General features: G+C 43.4%; 1 protein-coding gene across 2 annotated transcripts in view; it reads left to right on the top strand.

Moving 5' to 3' along the window:
• The first annotated feature begins 3,966 nt into the window (after positions 1–3,966).
• The window catches only part of PAPSS2 (3'-phosphoadenosine 5'-phosphosulfate synthase 2), a 44,070-nt gene continuing 22,484 nt past the window's right edge, over positions 3,967–25,552 (top strand). For both annotated transcript variants that reach the window (XM_035137392.2, XM_035137390.2), the window contains exons 1-2: positions 3,967–4,122; positions 25,125–25,239. In XM_035137392.2, the coding sequence (XP_034993283.1) occupies positions 4,096–4,122; positions 25,125–25,239 (142 nt within the window). In that variant the 5' untranslated portion in view covers positions 3,967–4,095. The remainder of the gene's footprint in view (positions 4,123–25,124; positions 25,240–25,552) is intronic.

Raw genomic sequence — 25,552 nt, 5'->3', positions numbered from 1 at the left:
GTAACCTGCAGTATTGATTTTGGATGGCTGTTGTGAACCTCTCTCTTGCTCTCTCTCAACCTTCAAAACAGCAATATGGGAATAATATATTTACACTGGAATTTCATTGGCAGGATTATTTTAAAATATCTTTTTTCTCATGGGATATTACAATAGAGTAGTAAGTCCTATCTTTGCTGATACTTTTGCATAGCAGTAGGAATTCTGCTGCCCAGCCACTACTAAGATGTTGGTGTTCTCCACTAATTTCCTTGGGTAGCACTCACTTCCATCCATGGCGAGGTTGAATCGCTTCCAATAAAAACCTGGAAACTCCCATTCCAGTCAGTGAGATGGACCTCTGGTTTCATTTTGTGGAGACTGTGTTCACACGCCCATTTACTGTGCACTCACTTTGGGTTTGTCCACTTCCTCTTGACCCACTGCTTCCCCCCAATCCTGGAGAAAACCGCTCTTAAGCACTCAGTCGGAACAAACATCAATTTGGGTTTTCCTCTTCATGCAGACCTTTGACTTGTTTGAGGTGTGAGTTTGTTTTTGTTGCATTATGCTCCCTGGTGATAACTGGTATTTATTAGCTGCTGTTTCACCCCTGTTCTGCCGCTCTTCCAGGTCCAAAACCTCCCACATGTCAATTGAATGCCTGCAAAATGGTCACGGCCTGTACTTGCACACACATGTATTCTTGCTTAACCATAGTTTAGCTCGGCTTCACATGCAAACTGGACCATTGTTTGTAAACCAGTTTCGCTCCATTACCTATGAGTGTTCAGTATGCATTTTTCAGGTTTTGTAATTTCTTGTTCTAAGAGAACAATCCATATTTAGGAATAACAGTCAGCAACTACATTGGTCAGTGGGCCAGTGCATGGAAACAAAAAAGCAAAAGGCCAAGCCCCTTCCCTTGTTCTTACCAGTGGACACTTTATTTTTATTTTTTAACAACGTATGAACTGCTAGAAGACCTGGGGTGTGTATGCAGGGAAGTAACACACACTCCCACTTTTCCCAGTTTCCCAGCCAGCCATCTTAATTTTTACTAATACCTGAATAAGTGTGAATATTCTTTCTTGTCTTAGAGAAGCTCATTGTCACAAATATGAGAATATGTGCTCAGGAGATATTATTTTTCACCAGCTGTAGGGAAAAAAGCAACCCTGAGAGAATTCACAGTGTGTAAGTAAATCCTCTGAAACAACAGAAGCATAGAATGGTTTCTTTAAACAGGTATGTATGTATACACACACACACACACACACACACACACACACCAAGAATAGTAAATGTAGTAAATCTATACTAATCTGTACTAATCCTCATTATTACAAGAAGGGAGCTGTGTTGTGTTGTCAGAGGGGCAGTTTTTATTTGTTCAAGAAATATCTCAGACCAACATATTCACTCTATTTAGGTATTTGTTAGCAAAAGTGACCAACAGTTTGAAATGTTATCCAGGAAATATTGTGTGCAGATTCCAGTTCTTTGAGGAAGGAAGTGGGAAGAGTGCTGCTTTCGGAAAAAGGCTCTCTACCTATCTGTACCTAACTGAGGTTGCAGCACTTATATAGTATTCTAACATTTTACTTCAATTTCCTTTGTGATGCTTAAAGCTTCTGCTGGATCTTCCAGCCCAGTTTTAACATTTGTAGCCATAAACAAACAAACAAACAAATCTCAATGGATTATATTCCAAATGAGTACAGAGACTCTCAACATGTTGTTGGTTCAAACTCGTGTGTGTGACATAATAAAAATTTCATCACACCGTAAGTACCTTTCTGTGGATTAGCTATTCACGTTTTATGGCTGGGTTTTACATTTTCTTATCAATGTAATCAACTGCTAATAGAGTATAGCATGTTCTCCTTCTATATCACTTAAAATGTGTGACAGAGCAATTGCTTGTTCTGTACAAAAGGTTTATTTTAGTGCAATGAACCACAAGATGTATGCCGGTTTTACCTTCCCACTATAATGCTATTTACAGGGCTGGCCCACCAAGGAGGCCAGGTGAGATGACTGCCTCAGGCGGCAGGATCCACAGGGGCAGCAGATCCTGATATAGAGCTTTCTCTCTCCACCCCGTTCCCAATGTAGACCTTTACTCTCCCATTCTTCCCTGATGGGGAAAGGAGCACCCTTTTGTGGTTTGCTTCAGGTGCCAAAATGACTTGGGCCGGCCCTGACTATTTACACACGTGACAAGAGGAAAGAACAGGTGTCATAAATTTATTCTCCAATCAAATTGCCTTTCTCCTTGCAGTAAATGAAAAAGGACCACCTAAATGCATCTGCAGCAGCTCTTTGGGGCCAATTCATGGGGAAACCCAGCCAGACGGGCAGGGTATACATAATAATTTATTATAAATCATTATTATTATAACATTTGAAGTTCCCACACATCTGGACCTCCATGGCACACACAGCTACCGTACTCAGTTTTTTCAGTGTCACGTTCCCAGTCTTCCCACATCACCACTTAACACTTTAGGACCAAGGCAGGCTATGCATCTTGCACTGTTGGCTTTCTACTCTGATACTAGGGATTCCTGAAAACCAACACCGAATCCCTGCCTTTTCTATATTATGTATAGTGGAATTGTCAGATGATGTGGGTTCCAGTCCACAAAATCTTATGCCATAATAAAATTTGCCTGTCCTTAAGCTTCCTGTTGTTTATGTAACGACAGGCTAACAAGAGCAGCCCCTGTGGAAATTGTCTCAAGTGTGTGAGCTTCTCCTAGCACTGCTGCTTCTTTGCAGCTGGAGTGAAAGAAAATACAGGGATGCAGTTGGCTTGAAGTGGAGGCGAGGAAGGACAGCAGAATTAAGGTAAGTGTATGCAGCAGAGGACAATTCATGGTACTACTGCCTGAAGCTGCCATGGTGTGTTGTTTTTGTGCCTGAAAGCTGTGTGTGTGTGTGTGTGTGTGTGTGTGTGTGTGTGTGTGTGTTTTTTTTTTAAATGTGCTGGTGGTAGCACTGCCTGTAGGGTTGAAACACACAGTTGGAGAACTCTTTGGGTTGTTATTCTTACTATGATCAATCGGCCCATGTCTCCACTCTACAGCTTCTTCTTTCTAGAACACATGTGAAGCACTCTTATGCCACTTTAGCAGCCATAGAGAATACTGGGGAATGTAGTTTCCATGGGTGCTGGGAACTGTAGTTCTCTAAGCCTTTAACAAACAGCTGATTCTCCATGACTGTTGCAAGTGTCATAAGAGTGCTTTAAAGGTGTGCTGCGGATGTGGCTGGCTGTGTTAGGCTAAGATAACAGCTGCCGGTGACCAGAAGGAAGTGCTATTAACACCTCCAAGTATCCCTAATACTGTATATCGCGCCTTTACTTGCCTGTGTGGCTCTGTCTCTGCAAGCTGCTTTGGGCTGGGAAGCAGGGTTTAAAACAAAATAGGCAGCCACTTTTCCCAGCCCAGAATCACCTATTATGCCCAGAGTGTCCTTTGACATACTGTACTTTGCTTTATTTTGCTCTCAGGCTTCCCTAAACCAGCGTTTAAGGCGAGGGAAAGCCCGGGGTTGTTGTTTTCCCCCTCGTTGCACAAAGGTGAGATTCTTGGCGAGGGTTGGACCTCCCCTCCGTCCAGCGCCAGCCTGCAAACCTTTAGCCAGGGAAACGCGTGGGTGAGACCGTGTCCTGTCCCCTATCGGAGCAAGAACACGTTTTTCTTAAGCGAGCGCTGCCTGAGGCGATTTAAAACAATAAAAAAGCGCGGGTCCTCACTGGCGGGGGGAGCGGGGAGGACGCAGGCACGAGAGGAGAAAAGTTTTCCTGTGAGTATACTCTCGCGGAGCCCTTTCCCCCACTGGGAAGGAAAAAAAAATACCCGTGGCAGCCGGGAGAAGAGCGAGCACCGAGGGGAGGAGCCAGCGGAGGGCGCGGGGTGTGAGCCGTGGGCTGGAAAGGCGGTCCGGGGAAGTGCTACGTGTCTCCTCGGCCGCTTTTATACCTACTCCCTTCCCCTCGCAGCTTCTCAGCAAGCCCGCGGGAGCCAGCCGCTTGCCTTCCTGCCCGCCACGCCACCCCACCCCGCCACTGCTGCCAGGAGCTGAGGGAGCCGCGAAGCCGGCGACATGTCCGACAACAAGAAGCAAAGGATGGTAGGTGCTGCTGGTTCAGCGGTTCTTTCGCGGCGGCGGCAGAGAAACAGTAGCAGCGGCATAGTGCCGGCGCCCTGCGGGAGGCGCCTTTTTTCTTTTTCTTTTTTAAGCATCTGCCCCGCCACGCTGCCCTCGCGCGCTTCTTTCTCTCCATGCTGATGGGCGGCTGGCTGCAGGGGCAGAGGCAGCCGCGCCAGGGCGCAGCTGGAAGATGCCATCCTGGTCCGCGCAGCAGCCCCCAGGTCTGCCACCAGCGGGGCAGGGCAGGGGATGTCATCTCCCTTTAGTAGTCCTCTTTGCGCACCGCCAGAAAAGTGCTCTTTGTCAGAGAGACCCTCCAAATAAGCAGCTCGTTAGAGGAGGAGGTAGGCTGCGTTATCATGCTGCGGCTAAGAGTTAAACTGGCACTTTGGGGCTGGGTTGGGTTGGGTTGGGGTGTCTTCCAAAACCCCATGGTTATGACCATGAGAGCTGAGCAAACTTTTGAGTCCGCTAGGCTGGTGTGTGAGAGGACATGATGCCCGTGTCTTGGCAACTATACTGTGTTTGTTGTAGTTGTGGCTGCGTACAGACGCATGGTACCCTTAAAGCACCTTCGAAGCACATTCATGGATGCTTTAGTTGAGATTCCTGCATTGCAGGGGGTTGGACTGGATGACCCTTGGGGTCCCTTCCAACTCTACAATTCTATGATGCTATTATTCTGTCACTCAAAGAGTTCTGGGCAGTGCAGTCTACCCCTCACGGAGTTACAGTGCCCAGGATTCCTTAATAAACTGTGTGTGTGTGTGCATGCGCTTCAAATGTGTTTTAAAGGCATAGTAGCCACCGTCTTCAGAATTTGCCACTGTTAGTGGGGCTTCGTTTCCTAGTACAGTATAGGAGCTTTGGGCTGCAAGTCTCAGGGCTAAGTAACCACAGGTGTTGAGGTCTAGGTTTACAGGGGGAGAGTCAAAGACCTTGTGACTATTATTTCTTTAGTGGGGTCCTTGCCTTCAACACCCTAGAGCTGCCCGGTCAGCAAGAAATGACAGCTTTGTAGCCACTGAGAAGAAATCTTCTCACCTTCTGTTCTGGTTGGAGACAGAGTGAAAAGAGGTGAGTCAGCTGCTGAGGGTCACTCTGGTGAAAGCGTGCAGGAAGGGACACAGAGGAATTGCTGTTCCGTATGCTCCAAAGCTAAGCATTTGGGAACACTGAAAATGTGAGCCGCTTCGGTTTCCGGAGAATGGTGTGCAAGTCCTGTGCAAATCCTTGGGACTCCAAGGAAAACATAACTACTCCTCTCTTGGCACTGTGCAGAGGAGATTGGACATGAACCACAAGCAGCCGCTGCTATCTACTAACCCACCCTCTTTGTCATCCCAGTCCCCATATTGGTGCTGCCTATAGGGAGAGCGAAGGTGGTCAAGTGGTAGGTGGTGGCTCCTTCCCTGACCTTCAGCTGTGCTTCACCACCTGTAGAGAGAGAGAGAAAGAGTAAAAGAGTGAGCAGATTGAGCTTTGCCTTCTTGGAAGCAGTTGCCATTTCCTCTTTTTGCTCGCTCGCTCACTCATTCATCCGGGGGCTTCTTTGGGGCCCAGTCATTCCATTGCACAGCCTAGGGAGCAAGGATGTGCAAGCATTGAGAGGCACTGGGGTAGCCATCCTTTGCCTGATCCTTCCTGTCAAGAGAAGAACAGTCTGAGCAATTATATGGTAGTGCACCAACTGCTTCTGTCTCTTCTCACTTACCCTGTCTCATTGAGTGGTATGTTATGGACTGTTTACACCAAGGATGGGGAGCCTCACACCCATGGCCCTCAAGTGACCCCAAGATCCCCCTATCTGGCCCCTGGAACTCTCTTCAGGCCACACACCCCATAGTGGTCCTGCTTCGCACCCTAAGTGCTTTTGCTTGGTTGGAATGCATCCTGGAATTTCAGTGATGCTTCTTGCTTGCCTACTGTGGCAAGTGTGATTATTCAGTGACAGGGCGAAAGCACTCTGCATATGGACAGAGGAAAAAAGTATCTTTCCATGCATCAAAAACTTTGAAAATAGAGTCTGGATTTGAAGCCCAAATCAGTTCAATACTTGCTTGAAATTTCATTGCTAGATGAGCATTTTAAAAGAACACATTTTTAACAAGGGGTGCTTGATTAATATTGATCTATTAGCATTTCCTACACCTGTGGGAATTTATATACAAATTCTATATTGTCTGAAACATACATTCCATTTAAAAGTGGTTTCCTTCGACATTCTTCCTGGCATTAACAGGAACATACATACGTGATGAATTATAGATTCAAATACTTTATTGGCATGACTTGTGAAAGCTGCCTAAGTTGGAAGTGTCTGTTTTGTGGTGCCATAGTGTTCGGGGTGGGGGGTGGGGCTGATGTATTGTGTCAAGATGCTTAGGGCATGACTGTATAGGGCTTTAGGGATGTATTTGAGACATTTACCTGATGGGGTGATTTAGCTGGTTTACCTTTCATTTCAGCATCATTTTCTTTGCACAGAACCCAAAGTTTAACCTATGTGGTCCCTGCCCATCAGCATAAGAGAAACAAGTGATAACAATATGTTAAGTCATGCTGTGTAGATGTACAACTGGGTTTTTTTTTTAAAAAAAGAGATGTAGTTATTTTATTAAGAGCATTTATAACTCTGGATTCATTTCACTGGATACCAGGATGCAGCACAAGATACAGATTCCATAAAACTATCATTAAAATATCAGTAATTGAAGAAAACTAACTTATTACATTGCGCTATTTGCAACTGCAGCAAATAAAATCCAAGTGATACACTTGATCCAAATGTAAAGGGGACTTGTTAACTTGAGCAAGCCAAATCTAAGACTAACCTCAGGATGTTTTAAGATGTACTTTAAATTTGGTTGCATTTTAAATGATGTATAATTTATCCACACTTTAGGTCTGTGCTAATCAGCATTTTACTGTATTTGCAATGACCTATGCTTACAAGCAATAAATATCTGTTGTGTTGGATTTAACAATAAGATCAGCTAAAACCAGGCTACAGTTACTGCAGTTGATTGCTATAGCAAAAAAGTGGAGTGGAGAAAGGCGTACTTCAGGGGTGGGGGGGTGGGGAACCTAACAAAACCCATCAGGGAGATAGAGTTACCGTATTTTGCACAGCAAAGTTTGCAAAGTTTCCACAGTGACCACCTTAATTACGTACTTTGTCTGCCATTTCTTCCAAGGTGCCAGTAGAGTTAGATTGCAGAACACAACTTCTGTATCTGGAAATGTCCTCATCGAGCACAGAACGCTGGAACATCCCTTCATTGTAGTAATTATGGTCCAGAATGCAGTGTTTCTAGAGCAGAGAGCAAGAGGGGCCCAAAGTACGGGAAGCCAGAGGTTGTTTCAGGAGAAGGAATGACAGGCTATTAGCAAGACACATCTAGGTGGCTCAGGCAAGAAAACCACCAGCAGTGCAAACCGCAAAAAGAAAAGCCAGTGTTCTGAAATGCTTAGCAGTTACAACATCATCCTCTGTGCCCGTTAGGAGACTTGCCAGATATTGAGCATATAATCTTGTGGCTGGGCCGGGGTTATATGGTTCATTCAAGAATGTTAATAAATCAGAAACTGCTGTCAAGGCTTGGGCACATAGATGTCTAAGTGACAAGGCTGGGGCCCAGATTATAGTCATACCCTGTAGCTAGGTGATCCCGCTGTATTATTTACATTATTTCATCTGAGTTACTTGGCTGGTAGCATATATTCTGCTTCAACTGCAATGCATTCTTGAGGAAGCAGCTAAGAGATATAAGATGACAGGAGAGTAGAAACACTGTAAGATCCTCCCTCCCTCCACTATTATCATGGTTTTCTTCATATTGTGATTGCTGCAGCCTAGGAAGCTCTCTAATCTCATTTGCTTCCTTTTTAACGTTCAGCTTCATTGTTTGACAAATTGGCACTCTTGACTTGTGTTTCCTAGGCTGTTTAAAGGTTCTCTCAAAAATCTTATTGTACACAAGACTGAAGTGACAATACAGAAGATGTAACTCTTTATTGCTCTAATTTCTTTTGGGTGAGCAGTGATGGGAAAATATTTGAAATTGTTTAGGGGCAGGGGGGAATAGCACAGCACCAAACAGTAATGTGGCATATAGAATTGCCTGTTGTCCCTGAATGTGTTCAGAAATGTAATTGAATGAATAAATACTCTCTCTTTATACCTGCTTGAAGTTTGCTTCTTTTCTTTGTCTTTTTGAATCACGTTTGTAGGACCAGACTTACAAAAGGCCCGAATAAAGATGCCACATATGCCCAGGAAACAACATAATATTTTGATGTACCTGGGATTTTTGCAGTCCCCAAGTCAGGGTGTGTACACTTTCAGACTTCACATAACTGTTTACAAGAGAAGAGAACTATGAAGCGTCAAAGCTTGTAGCACTGTTGCCAACATAGGTTGGATGGGTCTTATAAACCATGTTTACTTTTGTCGCTAGCTGATTGCCATCTTTCAGTATAAGAAAACAAAATAAAGAAGAAAGAAGCCCATTTCTCCCTAGTTGGATGTTACACTTACATAACTATTTGTTATTTTTTTAGAACCTCATGTCCTTGGCTTAATTTTGAACTGTGCTTGTTAAGAAACAGCTCCAAATGTCAGGAATGGATGTGTAGATAAAGAGTTTCACTCACCAACATTAATCGCAGCCAATTAGGCACATTAATCTCACAACAGTTTAAATGCTTAACATTGTCACAGGGGACATCTCAGGGCGTGTGCAGCTGTCACTTTTTCTGGATATGTTGATGTATTGTGTCTAACAAGAAAAAAACAACCCCATAAGTAAACAGATAACAACAGACAAACCAGAATTAGTGACCCCTTTCTTTTTAAAAATGGGTAGTTTAGAGCTGGGTGAGTGGAATGCATGCTTTTAAACAGTATTGCAGTTAGTTTGTTTTTGTCTGAAAATAAAATACCCAATGTATTTACATATAATCCACATTGAACTGCTTGACAATTCTTGACAATATGAACTTTGCCAGCATATTAAAAGTTGAAACCAAGGGCTCATTGCAGCCAAAGTCCGCTCTGTTACTCCAAGTCCCATTTATTTAAGCATGGGAAATCAATGAGACTAAAAAGTGCCGAGCTTTGGGTTGGGCCATGCCTCAGCCTACTTTATGCACCCTCATCCCATTCATATTTATTGGAAAGTTAAGTCCTATTGTTTCCAATGGAGCCTGCTCCTCCTCCTGACTCAGTGTGTGGTGTGATCTAGGGTTGCTCTACCAAATAAGTGTACTCTGGTGTTACCTGGCTTTGAGCCAGCCAGCCTCTGTAGTTTTGCCTGTAAAACCAGAATGATGTTCAGACACTGACAGTCAAATGGTGATGATTCCCTGCATGATGTGAAAAGGTTCATGTGCTGCTTTCTGCGTATCCAGCTTTTCTGAAAGACACACAAGAATGCTACACCCCTTTTTTTCTTGGATAGTTAGAAGCTCTCGTGTGCATAGGATTGCAACCTAGGACATAGGGCACCTGTTAGTTGCCTGCACCTCACTTTTGAGAGTATAGGCAAGAAATAACCTATACTCAGACTGGCTGTAAGTTACCATTACCTCACAGTGAGCTGGGTTTTGACTTGTTATTTCCCAGGTTTCCTCTCACTCTCAGCCTCTTTCAAAATGATCCCCCATACCATCTGACCTGACTAAACCTTAAGGTGCTGAGCAATGTAATTGGATATCCATCTTCACTTGGTCATGCTCAGGGCCGTCTCAAGCCGGTCGGGCGCCCTGGCGTGGAGATCGCTCCGGTGCCCCCGTCCTGTTGGGCGGGCGCAGCGCGCAGCATGGTTTCCGCGCAGCGCCCTCCTGCCAGCCCAGCGCCCCGGCGCCCCCGTGCCACTGAGACTACCCCTAGAGCCGGGCCTGGTCATGCTTCCTAAATACACAGGTGCAGAATGTAAACATGGGTAATGCGCAAGTTCACACACAAAACCTGAGTAAAAATCGGATAAGTGTTTTTAACACTTCTCCTGGATTAACAGCTCTGTTTTGGCAAACTCTATACATAGCAAGTGTAAAGGTAAATGGTGAAGGCCCCTTAGATCAGGCATCCCCAAACTGCGGCCCTCCAGATGTTTTGGCCTACAACTCCCATGATCCCTAGCTAACAGGACCAGTGGTCGGGGAAGATGGGAATTGTAGTCCAAAACATCTGGAGGGCCGAAGTTTGGGGATGCCTGCCTTAGATGATTAAGGCCAGTCAAAGGTGACTATGGGGTGCGACGCTCATCTCGCTTCAGGCCGAGGGAGCCGGCGTTTGTCCACGGACAGCTTTCTGCATAGGAAGTGTAGTCAGACAATTGCTTCCTTACATTCTGGGTGCATTTACTGGGGGAGGGGGGGATACTGTTCTTCTGTTCCCAGCATTACTAATATGGATTGGAATAACCACTCTATAGTTCAGAGAATGTAAATTAGTTAGCTCTCATTATGCACTAATCTGTAGCGGTACCTATTTATCTACTTTCAATGGCATGCTTTCAAACTGCTAGTTTGGCAGAAGCTGGGACAGAGCAAGCGTCCCTGTAACTGGACCATCTATTGTCTACAGATTGGCAGTGGCTCTCCAGGGTTTCAGGTAGGGGGCATTCCCAGCCCTACCTAGAGATACTGGAGGCTGAACCTGGGACATTCTGCAGATGCTCTACCACTGAGCTGTGGCTCTTCTCCTTGCATGCAGACAATACATATTATAGTGGTGGTGCTGTGGGTTAAACCACAGAGCCTAGGACAGGCATCCCCAAACTTCGGCCCTCCAAATGTTTTGGACTACAATTCCCATCTTCCCCGACCACTGGTCCTGTTAGCTAGGGATCGTGGGAGTTGTAGGCCGAAACATCTAGAGGGCCGCAGTTTGGGGATGCCTGGCCTAGGACTTGCCAATTAGAAGGTCAGTAGATAAATAGGTACTGCTCCGGCGGGAAGGTAAACGACGTTTCCATGTGCTGCTCTGGTTCACCAGAAGCGGCTTAGTCATGCTGGCCACATGACCTGGAAGCTGTATGTCGGCTCCCTCGGCCAATAAAGCGAGATGAGTGCCACAACCCCAGAGTCAGTCACGACTGGACCTAATGGTGAGGGGTCCCTTTACCTTTACCTTTAATATGCAAATCATTTTAATCACCTAAACACTGTTAACTAGTTCATAATCTTATTTTTCAAAATCGTAACAGTTTCATTGAGGATCAATGTTCTACATAGGAGTCACCAGGATGGATGAGACTATTACTCTGCCCTCTAGAAATTCCTTAGATGAATGTTAAATAACAACTCTGTAATACATATAAGTGAAATCATCTTGTAGGACATGAGTGGATAAGCTGTCAACCTTATGGACTTGCTGCCATAATAAATGTTAACTTGATAACCTTGTTGGCAGCCTGGAAGTTAAAGGACAATACACTTGGCGAGTGAATGATTTTCTCACATCAGGAGCGGAGTCTGAAGGCCACTCTTGGCTGACATGTATTGGCAAGGCAGGCTGAATCAAGCTCATAAATCTCTCAGTGTACACTTCAGGACTGTGAGCTAATAAACCTTGGGTTTAAAACTTGTTTAACATTTTCAATATAGAGCCAATGAAGGAATCAATTCTTAGAAGTAAGAATTGCATTCTGCTTTGCTATTCCTTTTTAAAAACAAAATGGGGGGGGGACCCCAAAACCTAAAATTTAACTTACATTTAATCTGCTTCTAGCTATTCAGCTTGCTCCATAGTACTGATTGATTCCAATGGATCTTATTTTAAAGCAAACATGTTGTAGATTGAGACCCAGGACTGCTGTCCTCAAATGACATGCTCTAGATAACTCAATTATTTTAAGAGTTATTTTAAGAGAGTTGTGCTATCCCTGTTTTAAATCAAAACCTTGAGAACCATAAGGTATGGTTTGCTGCCTCATCTGGGATGGCTCCGAGAGATAAATGTGAATTTGTGCTTTTTGAGCTGGGGAAATACTACAGAATGCAGAAATGGTGAGCAGCTAGGCAGGTGAATAAATGACTTGTGGGAACTGGGTGGGTTTTCAACAGTGTTTGAAAGGCTGCTTTGGACAGCAATGAATTATTTACTGATAACTGACACATAATCACATAAACCTACTTTACCAAATTTGCATGCTCAGACAACAATGAAATCAACAGAGTGTGCATAAGATGACTGTTTATAGTAATATTTATGTCCTTTTTGGCAGCAAAACCATGTTGCATTGCTTTTGTTGTTCTTCCACATTAATTGTGCTGTTTCCTAGTCACTACTCATTAGGGGAGTTCTTTGGCTGGAAATAAATCATTAGAGAGAGATCCTCATGGGACTTGTCATCATCCAAAGGATGTAAAATCTGGTTAGCTTATGCTGTGTGCTCAGTTGCATGTGTCCTGTGCCAAGATGTGTTAGAAAACTGCAAGGTGTAATCATGGCAAGGCCGTTGTAGATCAGGTCAACGTATGACTGTGTGTCTTTCATTGTAATACCTCAATCTTTCTTCTTACTGGTAAAAGCCTGTTTGGAATCCAGAGATCTGCAGTGATTAATCTTCATTACTATTTTGTACTTTATTTTGCACATGACACTTTATATATGCTAAAACAGCTCAAATATGGCCAGATGGAACTGTTTCCTTGGCATTATAGAATGAGACGTGCCCAAAATTCCAAAAAGCAGAATTGTTGTGCTTCAAATAATGTGCTTAAAAACTATTCTGTACAGATAGTTACTGTTACTGACTTGCTAACTAGGTCTTGAAAGTATCATGGCACAAAGATACGTTAGTTATTTCTGGAATATGAGGGACCTTAAGAGAGAATTATTGTCAGTTTTTCAGTTTTCAAAAGTTTCCAAGCCTGGTCAACGGGACAGAATTCTTGGTCTCCACAAGTTACCGGAGGAGTAGCTAATTACATGTTTGAATGATCATCAAAAGTATTTGGCTTTTGTACAACAGGCCTATGAGTAGAAATGACTGGCGTTTTGAAGTCACCACCCACTCTATTCCCTTGGCAAAAAAAGGGCAAATTAGAGACTGGATGGTAGTTGTTCATTATCAAAGGTTCTAAATTTGGCTGCTTAAGGAGCGGTCTCACTGTCACCTCCTTGAGGCAGAGAGAAACCATTCCCTCTCTCAAAGTGGCATTAACAACCCAGTCTCCCAAATCCCAAGAGCAAGGAAGTGCAAGGGCCAAGCAAGGAAGTTGTAGGCCTCAAAACTCCAAGCAGTTTGTCCAGATCTCCAGGCAAAACAAGCTAAAAATCACCTGTCCTACAAGCAGCAGATAGTATCCTGGTCCCACCCATCTCTGAAACTGGAGGGAATTCTACAGCTTTTCTTTCAGTCTAGATCTTGATTTCAGGTACACATGCAGGACCTCTGAGGCTTCTGTCAAGGCCCAGGCAGATTCACAGGAGTGCAGACAGTCCTTTAGAGAACCTGGTCCCTTTAAAAGTCCATGCCAGCACTGGAACTTTGAACAAAAAATGAATGGGCATCCAATGCAGCTGGTATGTTTTAGACGTAGCTGTGAGAAACTGGGTCATAAAGTTTTTGGTTGTTTTTTTACAGTTCTCCTGTGATCCCCATTTATGTGTTAAGGGTGTAAACATTGTGAAGCTGTGGAAATTAAGGCTTATGACTTCGTTGCCATGTGGAAACTTTACATTTTTTCCAGATTATACAAAGCAGACTTTTCTAGTGGAGACCAAAAAAGGAAATTACTTTCCCCCCAGAAGATAAGAGTTACACTAGGGGTTCTTATTTTCATAACAGAAACTCTCTCAAGTAGAAAAATAACTATTTCTTCCCTCCTGCTCTTCTATATTATGTTATTCCAGGCATCCCCAAACTGCGGCCCTCCAGATGTTTTGGCCTACAACTCCCATGATCCCTAGCTAAGAGGACCAGTGGTCAGGGATGATGGGGATTGTAGTCAAAAGCATCTGGATGCCTGTGTTATTCTCTGTCACAAACACCTAGTTTCTTCTCAGGCACCATAACTGCCTCTATCTTCATGTTAATAGGTTGATGGCAGGCTCAGGTGCTTAATGAAAACATTTCACCCACATATATCACTAAGTATAGAATGCCAATGTAATGTTACAGAAGAAGATGGGATCTGCTTTCATCACTGCTGATGAGGTGGTTTTGAGGGATAGTGCTCTCATCTTTGCAAACCTAAAGGCTTGCAGCAGCAGCAGCAGCAGCAACAGCAATGCTGAGAGTGGTCAAGTTAGAATTCATGGCTTTGCTTGCCAACTGTCCAAGAGTCATAGCAGGTGTCAGAAAATAAATGGATAAACATATTACACACAGAAAGAGACAGACAGAATTATAGCTATCCTTTAACAATGGAGTTGCAAACACAACTCACTAGATACAAAGTGCACGAAACCAAGGCCGCTCAGAAAACACAAATCGAGTAAGATATGTACATGGAGTACATCTGCACCAATAAAAAGATACTAGGCAGGAAGAGAAGCAAGCTGTTACAACTGATCCACAAATAACAGTTCAGTAGTCCAGCTGCTATCAGTTGCATGGCTCCATGGGAGGGAGGATCAGCAAGCTAGCCTATTTAATTTAAAACTTTGGTCATGAATGTAAACAGTGCTTGAAATGCATTCTCATGTATATATTCAGGGGAGAAGAGTTTCATTTCCCAAACCATTAAGAACTCAGAAGACTGGTGATCCAGGGCTGCAGAAAGATTATGCAATGCAAGTAAATGTTTTCTTTTCTTTTCTTTTTTAGTTTATTTTTGGCGAAAGAAAGGCATTTTGTTGGATTCAATGAGCCACTGTAGAGCCAAGTAACATCTGTTTGTTATAACTGAGGTTTTCTGCCATTCTCCCCACCATCACCTCTCTTGTGCTTTATTTCTTGGCCCTAAGTCTGGAGCTTCCTGAGATCTTCTAACCAGTTTTGAACATTATAATACTGTATAATAACTGTATGTCTGCAACCCTTTTGAAAGTTATAGCTATCAAAAAGCAACAAGCAAGCAAGGAAGCCACCTCTTTACATTCCACCTTACTGGCTGCTTTAAGACTGTAATGTGAAGTTTAAAGGTTATCATTCAAAGGGAAGTGCCTTTTTAATAGTTAAGAATGACCACTCCCCTCATCAAATGGGGGGCACCTTTTGCGTGGTCGCACACAGCCCCCAGGATCCCAGTGCGGCTCCTGGTAGTTCAGGCTGGCTTCATCCTCCCCAGGTGGGATACCTGGAGGTCTCTGCCTACCTCAGCCAATCGCCCAATCCCATCTGGGGAGGTGTTGCCAGGGGATCGGCCAGGTAAGGGGAGGGACCGCCCTGCCCACACAACAGAAGGTGATTATTTTTGTTTTGTTTTGTTTCCTGATGTTAGCATAACTTTGAATCCCTACATGAGTAAGGCAGGACTATGGCAAATATTATTTCTCTTGTTTGTTTATGCACATGGCTTCTCCCAAAAAATAATGGGAAATGCGGTTTATCCCTCGCAGAGCTACAATCCCAAGTACCCTGAGCAAACTACAGGTCCCAGGATTCTTTGGGAGAAGCTATGTGCATTGGATGTTTGGCGTGAATATGACCCACCCCTTGTTTCTCATTACTTAATCTGATTTGCCTTGGGGCAGGGGCAAGTCTCTTCCTTGTTCCTTAACAGTGGTAAAATGTTACTTCAGCAAATATGTTAAGTATGTTAAATGCTAACTTGGGTTCCTCTCTCAATCAGAATTTGAACGCCAGAGTTTAACACCTGAAATATTTCTAGACTGAGGTCAAAGAGACTGCAATTCTACAACGGCTTATCAAAGAACATTTTATGGATAAGAGCAACACTGCAATAAACTGATTTTACTGCAATTGTACATGATGGATTTTTTCCCCTTGACATTTTTTCCTCAAGTGTGTTTACTTCCAAGCTGTGATATATAATGCCATTACGTTACACAGTATTGGTGAAATACAGCTGGTTTATTTCTAGTTAGTAGAGATTTTGTAACCTTGTAAAGCAAAATAAACATTGTCTAAAATATATAACACTCCATTTTACTTTAGAATTTAGTTTCAGTACTGTATATCTTTCAGGTCTCCAGTACGCATCTCAATATGGAAAGCAGAATTTTTTATTTGTTTATTCAACACTTTAATGCAGGGGTCAGCAACCTTTTTCAGCCATGGGTCAGTCCACCGTCCCTCAGACTGTGTGGTGGGCCAGACTATATTCTGCGGGGGGGAAATCCTATGCCCCACAAATAACCCAGAGATGCATTTTAAATAACAGCACACATTCTACTCATGTAAAAACACCAGACAGGCCCCACAAATAACCCAGAGGTGCATTTTAAGTAAAAGCACACATTCTACTCATGTAAAAACACGCTGATTCCTGGACTGTCCGCGGGCCGGATTTAGAAGGCGATTGGGCCGCATCCGGCCCTCGGGCCTTAGGTTGCCTACCCCACTTTAATGTGTAAAATACTTGCCTTAGGTTGACTTTAACGCTATCTGCTTGGTTGAGCAGCATTGGGTTGTCAAGTTTGATTATGCACACACACACACACACACACAGAGAGAGAGAGAGAGAGAGAGAGAGAGAGAGAGAGAGAGAGAGAGAGAGAGAGAGAGTCAGCTGCTATAGGGGCATTCAGGAGACTGATATTAATATTAACCTTTCAGATAAAAAGTTTTATTTCCTCCAATCCTTTTTTATTTGCTTTAGCCACCTGGACCCTCAAAGCACCAGTCTGACTTCAGGCACTTCCTTTCTCTCATTCCTAGATGATCAGCCCTGTTAACTGATCTGTCTGGCAGGGCTATTGTCAAGCACAGCAACAGGAGTGTGGGTTCTTTATTGTGAACCTCCCTGAGATCTATGGTTATAGGGCAGTATACAAATTTAATAAATGAATAAATAAAAATTATTGAGCTGGAGGCCATATGTTTTCAGCAGGAAAATGGAGAAGAATGAAATTTCCCCAACCTTATCAGGAGCTATGTTTTGGTTCATCAGAATTGTTTTGAAGCTTGCATTAACTTGAGAACAACTATGTTTCAATATGACTCCTTAAAAGTGGGAGGCATTCTGTTTTTAAGCTTGGGTTTATCAGTTTTAGATAAGCTTTGCAGTTAACAGATGGTTGTGTTATGATCTATGATGATTAAGATTATCTTGCTTATTTTGAACCGGTGCAGCAGTAACAAAGGTAATGTTCTTTTATGGTTCCCCCCTTGGACAGAAGAGACTTGAGTTGAATCCCAGGTTCATTTAAGGTAGTGAAGAAGAGAGGGGAATGGCCATAATGGAGCATGTGATTTGCATGCAAAAGGTTGCGGGTTTGGTCCTCCACATCTTTGGGTCTGGCTGGGAAAGATGCCTGATGGAGCAGTGTAGATAATATCTAGATGGAGTGACAGTTGGGTTTGGTGCAAGGCAGCTGCTTAAGGTATGTTGTGTGATCTGAAATAGTACCTGAGCATTTTCTACTTTCACATATATGCAAAGTCTAGAAAGCCCACATACTATGTCGTGCTACAACTTTGAGGTAGTGACTTTAAACAGGAACTTTCTTTAAACCTGCTCTTCCATTGCTACAGTATAGTACATGAGCTTGCAGCTCATTATTTGTGGAAAGTTGGTCACGATCAACTTAAGCCCATTGATTTCAGTGGGACCTAAATACAGTATAATGAACTTGCTCAGGATTCAACTTTGGTTGCCCTCCAGAGTTATGGATCCTTCCATAACAATTTGGATATGTTTATAGTTTGCCTATGTTGTGCAAACTTCATGTTGCTTGCCATAGGCAACCCTTACCCATAGGCAATATCCTTACTCTGAATACGAAGCTCCTTTTTGCCTGCTGTTGTAGATGCTTAGACAGGATTTTAAATGTCTAAATTTAAGCTAGGATAAGGTAGCCTAGGGTTAAACTTTTGCTCTGCCTGAGGAATATGGCTGGTAATGGCATTTGGAAAGGCAGGGCAGTTGTTCAGGGCTAATGGTTGTTTGAAGGGCTCATCAACCTGAACCATAGATATGGTGTAATTATCCACCCTCTTCAGTTCCTGTGCTCAGAAGATCAGGAAGAAGTGAATTGAGAAGTGTGCAGATGATAAACCAGGGGTCAGCAAGGTTTATCTTGCCTGGGTGGGCCGGATTAGTCCCATGGAGATCCTTCTGTGGGCTGGATCGCATGTGCATGTGCGCCTGCAATTTTCAGCATCTGCACATGCGCAGACGCGATTTTCGGCACCACAGAAGCGAGTCCCCGCCCCACACTGCACCAGTTTAGCGCAGCATGCAAGCAGGCAACTCAGTTCGGGGGTGGCTCATGGGCCAGTCAAATGACCTCCACCACGGACCACTTCTGGCCCATGGGCCTTAGGTTGCTGACCTGTGTGATAAACTCTTTCCTTGAGGGATGGAGAAATAGCAATTGTTTCTTGTCTAGAGCTTCACAAAAGAAAAGGGAGATGGCCTTGGTGGTCAGCAAGCTGTTGTAAAACCAGGAGCTTGGCTACTGCGTGATCTTTGCATGTGTTTTAAAGGAAATGACAGTGGAAGAAAAGTGTGTCTAATATAATATAAAAAGACTAATACTCAGGCACTGGCTTATCTTGGAAGGAACAGAACATTCAAGTCATTTCCCATTTTTCATTTATGTGCGTTGGCCCTTTTGATTGTTTTGTAGAAACTTCCACTCACTTTGCTTTGGGGAAAATGTATGCTATGAGATTTCCTCCACCTTTTCCACCTATGTTTCATATGCTTTGCACCATAAAAGTAATTATTCTGTCAAATTAAGGAACCCTAAAGTCTTCTTGGAGTAGTTTATTAACATGAAAATAAGAGATGGTCTGTCAAAAAAAATCCTCTCTGTAGATCCCATCAGCCCCCATGAGCTGCTCTGTTGGGTCCCTCAACTCTTAAGAGCACATTTTGGGATGGGGGGGTGAGTGTAGGAGCAAGTGGAAGAAGAGAAAATTCCATTGCATGAGCAGGTTTGCTCCTGCAACATTGGATTTCCCTCTATATTATTGTCACAACATAGGATCAGAAATCAGTTGATCTAATTTTTCACTAGATCATGGAACTAATGCTAAGTGGAACCCTTCAATTTGCTGGACTAATGAACAGACAGGATTGGCTAGCTGCCATTTCACCTCGAGTCCATTTAATTAAAAGCAGTGTTTAGACTAACTTTGGTGGCAGTTCTCAAAAGCATCCACAGTGAACAAAAGCAACTGCAACATTGCAGTTAGATTTTTATTTTTGCAATGCTCTTTTCTTTTAAAAAAATGCACGAACCTCATGTATAACTTTTGGTGTTCTGTCTTGTTTCTTTGCTGTATCACCTCCCACTATCTTAAATGTTTTCACCGGTCTCTCAGGCTAGCAGGGCCACTCTGGATGTATTGTCCAGCTCATGGGTAATAACTCGCAGGCATCTGGCAAAACTTACTTTTCAAGTCTTCTACACAAATTTAATCAGTTTACAGAAATGACTCAAAATAATCAACTCATTTCAACATTGAGAGGAAAATAGTGTGAAAATACAGTACTGTATATGTATTGTGTGTTTCCAATGCAGCAGGATGGTGTGTTAACTTCTACAAACCTTTAAATATTCTCTTTGGCAAGTTTTTCTTGTGGGCTTTAAAGTGTTCTTTATGTTCAGTTGCCCTTCCTGTGTTGGAAAACGGGCATTGCACACATTCCCATTTACCCAAGGGCACACATACAGTATTCACATTTCACTAGGACTGGAGCTATACTGCTGCTGTGATGAATACTGTTTTTCTCTGTTTTTGGAAGACTATCCATAAGGTTTGTCACACTTTGTAACAAATTTTGAAACTTTCTCCTTGTCATATTTTAGCATTGTTTTAGACGAGTCAATAAAACCAATATGAAATATCCACTTTGTCACAGCTTTGCGATTTCTTTCTTTCCCCTCGATGGGTGGCATATTCCTGATGGGTCCCTGAAGTATGGAGAATTACTCGTTTAGTGAACAGAAACACAGTGACATATGTGGTGCGGTACCTCGGAGGTCAAACGGAATCCGTTCTGGAAGTCTGTTCGACTTTCAAAACGTTTGGAAACCAAGGCTTATGATTGGTTGCAGGAAGGTCCTGCTGCCAGTTGGAAGCCGCGGAAGCCCCATCGGATGTTTGGGTTCCAAAGAACGTTTGCAAACCAGAACACTCACTTCCGGGTTTGCAGCGTTCAGGAGCCAAAATGTTAGACTCGCAAGGTGTTTGACGTCCGAGTTACGACTGTATATTCTTAACTGGTTCTGATTATGCCTCATTGTAACAGCACTTGCAATTCCACAGACAGAAAGATCTAGGTACTATATTAAAATGAACTTTATGTGCTGCATTTCATGTTGAATGATACATGAAAGCTTGATTTCTTAACAGCTAGAGTATTGTTAGGCTAGCAGCTGAGGAGGAAAAATTTTGTCAGTTCAGAGACCTTGGCATTTCGGTCTGTCTGTCTCCAAGCTGAATGGCTGCTTGTTTGAGGTAACTAGGTTGTCTTTGTGGATATCCTTGGGAGGGGGGGGGGACCTTCTGTGTTACATATCCCGGTAGAGGCGAAAGACTAGGGTACTAGTGCCAAAATTAACAGGAACAAAGTGCTATGATTGTACCAGTGGGCAAAAGTGGTTTCCCTCAAGTTTGCTCAATGAGCACTGAATGAAAAATGAGATTCTTAAAGAGCAATTACTCTGGCACTGGTGGGTAACTGTAGCTGAGGCCATGGAATCAATGAGTATTTATGTAGGAGATTCTGTACCTCCATGTCAGACTGCTGCTTTTTAGGCTACAAGGAAGCCTTTTTGGCATTGGAGACACTGAGGACTAAGGCTGGACTCAGGAATACCCTGCTCAATTATGCACTATGCAGGAGTGAATGAGGACAGCGTGTACACGAATTGTAGAGTTTCTAAAGGAACATCTTGTTCAGGGGCCTGCCTATTCTGAGGGAGGATGCCCTGCTATCTAAAGTATTCCCTGAAAATGCATTTCTACCATTTCCCTGAGAAACCTCAAAAGGTACAAGGTGTACAACTGTTAGTGATTTGCTACTGTAATGAGCTGCTCTGTTTTAAACTTTATTCTTTAAAGTTTAACTTCAACCTAGGTCCCTGGCTGTCAGCTAGCTTTCTTGGGAGGGGTTATAGCTCATCTCTTCAGCTCCATTGGCTTCCTAAGTGGGCCTGCTGTCAACTTCAGTTCCCCCACTTATTTCACATTATTTTGGGGCCTACATTGGCACTTGAGGGAGCAAGTTTTGCCTCATAGCGGGGCAGATTTGGCCCAGGAGTCTCCAGTTGCTGACTCTTAATTCTATTCAGCTCCATCTAGGATAAAGTCGTTGTTATCGTTACATTCCTTGGGGATGCAGGTAAACAGTTTCCTTTCTGCTGCTCTTTAAAAAAAAAGTTTCAAAATGTATGCTCTCTTTCTGTGTTGCAGGGAGTGATCATGCCTGCTGTCCTTGCCCCCTTCCAAAGGCTGATTACCTGTGGTTTTTCCAAATGTCTTTCAAGCAGGGGCAAAACTAGGCTTTATTTCACCCAGGTCAAAGACCCAGTTTGTCAGCTCCCACATGCATTTGCGCACACACAGACAGGTTGGGAGCTTCATGGGGCCCATCTAGAGGCTTCACCCTGGCCAAAAAAAAAACCACTAGTGCCACACACCCCAGCTACGGCGAAAAACCAAAGGATGCCATCAGGAAGTTATGGGGCCTATTCTGAGTTATGGGACATGCACTGATTGAAAACAAAGCACTAAGGCTGCCTCAAACCCTTGCAGCTGCAAGCAGGATCGACAGCAGGGACACATTTAACCCCCTCAATACCATCAGCAGCGCAAATCATCATGAATGCGCAGTAAGGGAGAGGTCTAGAGAGGCTCTGAACCTGCACTCTGCGCTTGTTGCTGGTGCTATGTAAGTAACACAAGCAAGTTTTGACGGGAAGCAGGTATTCCCTTTGCCTCTTAACAGTCTTGCTGATTTCAGCTACCTTTGCTCCACCTTGTCCTTCTGCAGATGCTCCCAGGCTCTAATTCTGTCCCTGCTAGGACTTGTGCCCAGCACCAACACTGGCTTGGTTGGGAGTGTGAATGCTGAAAGTAACAAAGTACAGAAACTGTATGTTATTACTACTTTGGAAGAAATCTCTGTATCACTGTAGGATGCTGGTAGGACGTGGGTTGCACTGTGGTCTAAATCACTGAGCCCCTTGGGCTTGCTGATCAGAAGGTCAGTGGTTTGAATCCCCACGGCGGAGTGAGCTCCCATTGCTTGGTCCTAGCTCTTGCCGACCCAGCAGTTCAAAAGCACACCAGTGCAAGTAGATCAATAGGTACCGTGGTGGCAGGAAGGTAAATGACGTTTCTGTGCACTCTTGTTTCTGGTTTCTGTCACAGTGTTCCGTTATGCCAGAAGCGGTTTAGTCATGCTGGCCACATGACCCGGAAAGCTGTCTGTGGACAAACTCTGGTTCCCTTGGCCTGAAAGCGAGATGAGCCCCACAACCCCATAGTCGCCTTTGACTGGACTTAACTGTCCAGGGGACCTTTACCTTTACCTAGAATGCCGTAGTAGGTATGAGCGTGTTGCATGTTAATTTTGAGGGGGTTTTTTGGTCACTGAAACAGGATTTTCAAAAGTTTCAGCATTCCCAATCCCACTTGCCTTGCACATTAGCAGTGTTATAGTTTGAAGCCTAGGAAGTGGGTGAGTAGTTGGTAGTCTGCAGTTTGCACGCTCCTTCGTATTTTCTAGATTTGTTGTTTCATCTGGGATGCAGATGTGTTGTGAAAAACTAACAGTGTCTCTCTCTCTTTGAAGACTTGGGACTTCAACGGCCTTGTAAATATACATATTTCTCTAGAATATAGTTGCATTATTAGACTGATAAGGTCTATAAATAATAATGATTTCTTTTAGATCAGAAATATAGGTTTCAATTATATGTACTGGTAAAGGCGTCATTATGTGTTTGTCAAATTTTAATAAACATTTCTCCCCCAACAGAGCAGATATATTCCGCTTACAACTTGTAGCACAAAAACATAGCAACATTATGTTTATTTTATAGAGTTGCAATCTTCTTCTAGGAATCATTCTCAAAAGTCTGATACTGTATACATATACAGAGAGTTTTGATGATTACATTTTTGACTGTACTGTAGTTGTTGCTGTTTACGTTTCTGAATGATTGTGGGTTAAGGCGGTAAGTTCTGACCTTGTATAGCCCACTTCCAACCAGTGTTGGAAACTGAGATATGAAAGCTAGGAGCTAATGACATCTTAAACTTAGGTTATGGGTACAACAATGGAATATCTAAGCACGTTGTTTTTTAATAAGAAAAAAATGAACTGCAGCTGAAATACTATCTTCATTTTTCACATGGTCTGGTCCTTCCCCTGCCCACTCCCCTAATATTCTCTTCTCCAGTCTTCAGAGAGTAACTGGAAGTGGGGAGGCAAAAAAAGCTCCCCCTCCTTTCTGCAGTTTTAATCTGAAATCTGAGTTTTAATCTGAAATCTGAGGCACAGTACTGCACCCAGAGCTCAGAAACTGCTCACGCTAATGAAATTCCCTTTCGCAAAATGCACCTAAAACAATGGGAGTTTCGAACACTGCTTTTGACCCATCTGATTTTTTTAAATGGTTCATAAGGTTGCCTGGCTGTAATAATATAAAACTTATGCATATTGAAACATCAGGAGATTTGTTGGGAGAGATGAGCGAGAATGTGAATTTATTCTGCACAAAACACAGTTCCCAGGGACTTTTGTCTCTTTAAGAATGATTCAGCTAAAAGGCGAAGAAAGAGCAGGTCAAAAGGGAGTTTGGGCTCATGCTGGTATTTCCTGCAAGCTAAATAATTCCAGCAGGGTACAGAGTTAAACAAACCTTGAACATTTCTAGAGTTTATAAACACAAGCTTCTTACTTGGGGCTCTGTGGTGATAAACAAAAAAGGATTTTATAGTGTTTTGGGAGGTGCTATAGTGAAGATTCAAACAGTGTGATAGGCAAAGTCCTCCTTTCAAATCTCTCTTCAATGTGATAAGGAAGCTTCTGTCTGTGACTCTTAGGCTTCGTACACACCATGCATTTAAACCACACACCTTGCCACATCAAATCTTGGGAAATTTAGTTTAAGGTGCTGGGAAATGTAGCTTTGTGAGGGGGTAAACTACAGTTCCCAGAAATCTTTGGGGTGGAAATGTGCTTTGTATCAGCAGCCTTAGTCCCTGATTTTGCGGTGTGAGAATCAAAATATGGGGGATGTTGACTTCCAGGATTGTTGTAAGACTTACTGAGATAAGGGAGGGTTGTCCAATGGTGACCTTTAAGGTAACTGAAAGGACTTCTGCTTGTGCATGGCTGAGAACCTGGTTTTCACTGATTCCAACCCCCTGCCCTGCTCAGCCACCTGTGCCCCAGCCCAAAAGCTTCTCCTGAGGACTGAGGGATGCTCCAAAACAGTATGGGATATAGCACAGAATGGTTCAGTGTACAGTCATACCTCGGTTTAAGTACGCTTTGGTTTGAGTACTTTCAGTTTAAGTACTCCGCGGACCCTGTCTGGAACGGATTAATCCACTTTCCATTACTTTCAATGGGAAAGTTTGCTTCAGGTTAAGTACACTTCAGTTTAAGTACAGTCTTCCGGAACCAATTGTGTACTTAAACCGAGGTACCACTGTATAGTGTCCTATCTCGTATGAATAGAAGTATGTTCTGCAAGCATGGGGGTGGGGGATTTGTTCCCAGACCCCATTTGAGAGGGTTGGATTCCTGAAGATCAAACCCCTCCCCCTTTGTTATTTTTTTGCTTTATGATACATTCAGGTTGTTTCGTTGCTGTCAGTCATGGCAGAAACGGTTTCATTCCATGTTATTTGTGTGTGTTTCTGTGTGCTTAGAATCTCCATAGGTCCACCAATGTGGTCTACCAAGCTCACCACGTTAGCAGGAGTAAGAGAGGGCAAATCGTGGGCTCAAGAGCTGGCTTTCGAGGCTGTACAGTGTGGCTCACAGGTATCGTACTCATGATTAACTCAGCAAGTTGGCACATGGGGAAAGCTATTCACATAGTGGACAAAGTTACTGTATTGCAACTGATGGGCCCATTATTATAAGTCACCTATAAGGAGAAAGAGGTGTTGTTTAATGTTCAGTTCAGCATGGCCAAGAGATGTGAGTTCTAAATGCTTTAATACAGTGGTGGTGAATTTCTGGCCCATGGTTTGTGCCTGGCTCCCCGACCATTTTATTTTTATTGTATTTGTCCCTGCCACAGACACCCACCAGCCTTGCCAGTAGCATGGCTCATCTGACAAATAGTGAGGGG

The sequence above is a fragment of the Zootoca vivipara genome, chromosome 5 (assembly GCF_963506605.1).
Source record: "Zootoca vivipara chromosome 5, rZooViv1.1, whole genome shotgun sequence".
Taxonomy (NCBI): domain Eukaryota; kingdom Metazoa; phylum Chordata; class Lepidosauria; order Squamata; family Lacertidae; genus Zootoca; species Zootoca vivipara.
This window is presented reverse-complemented; position numbering and strand designations above follow the sequence as displayed.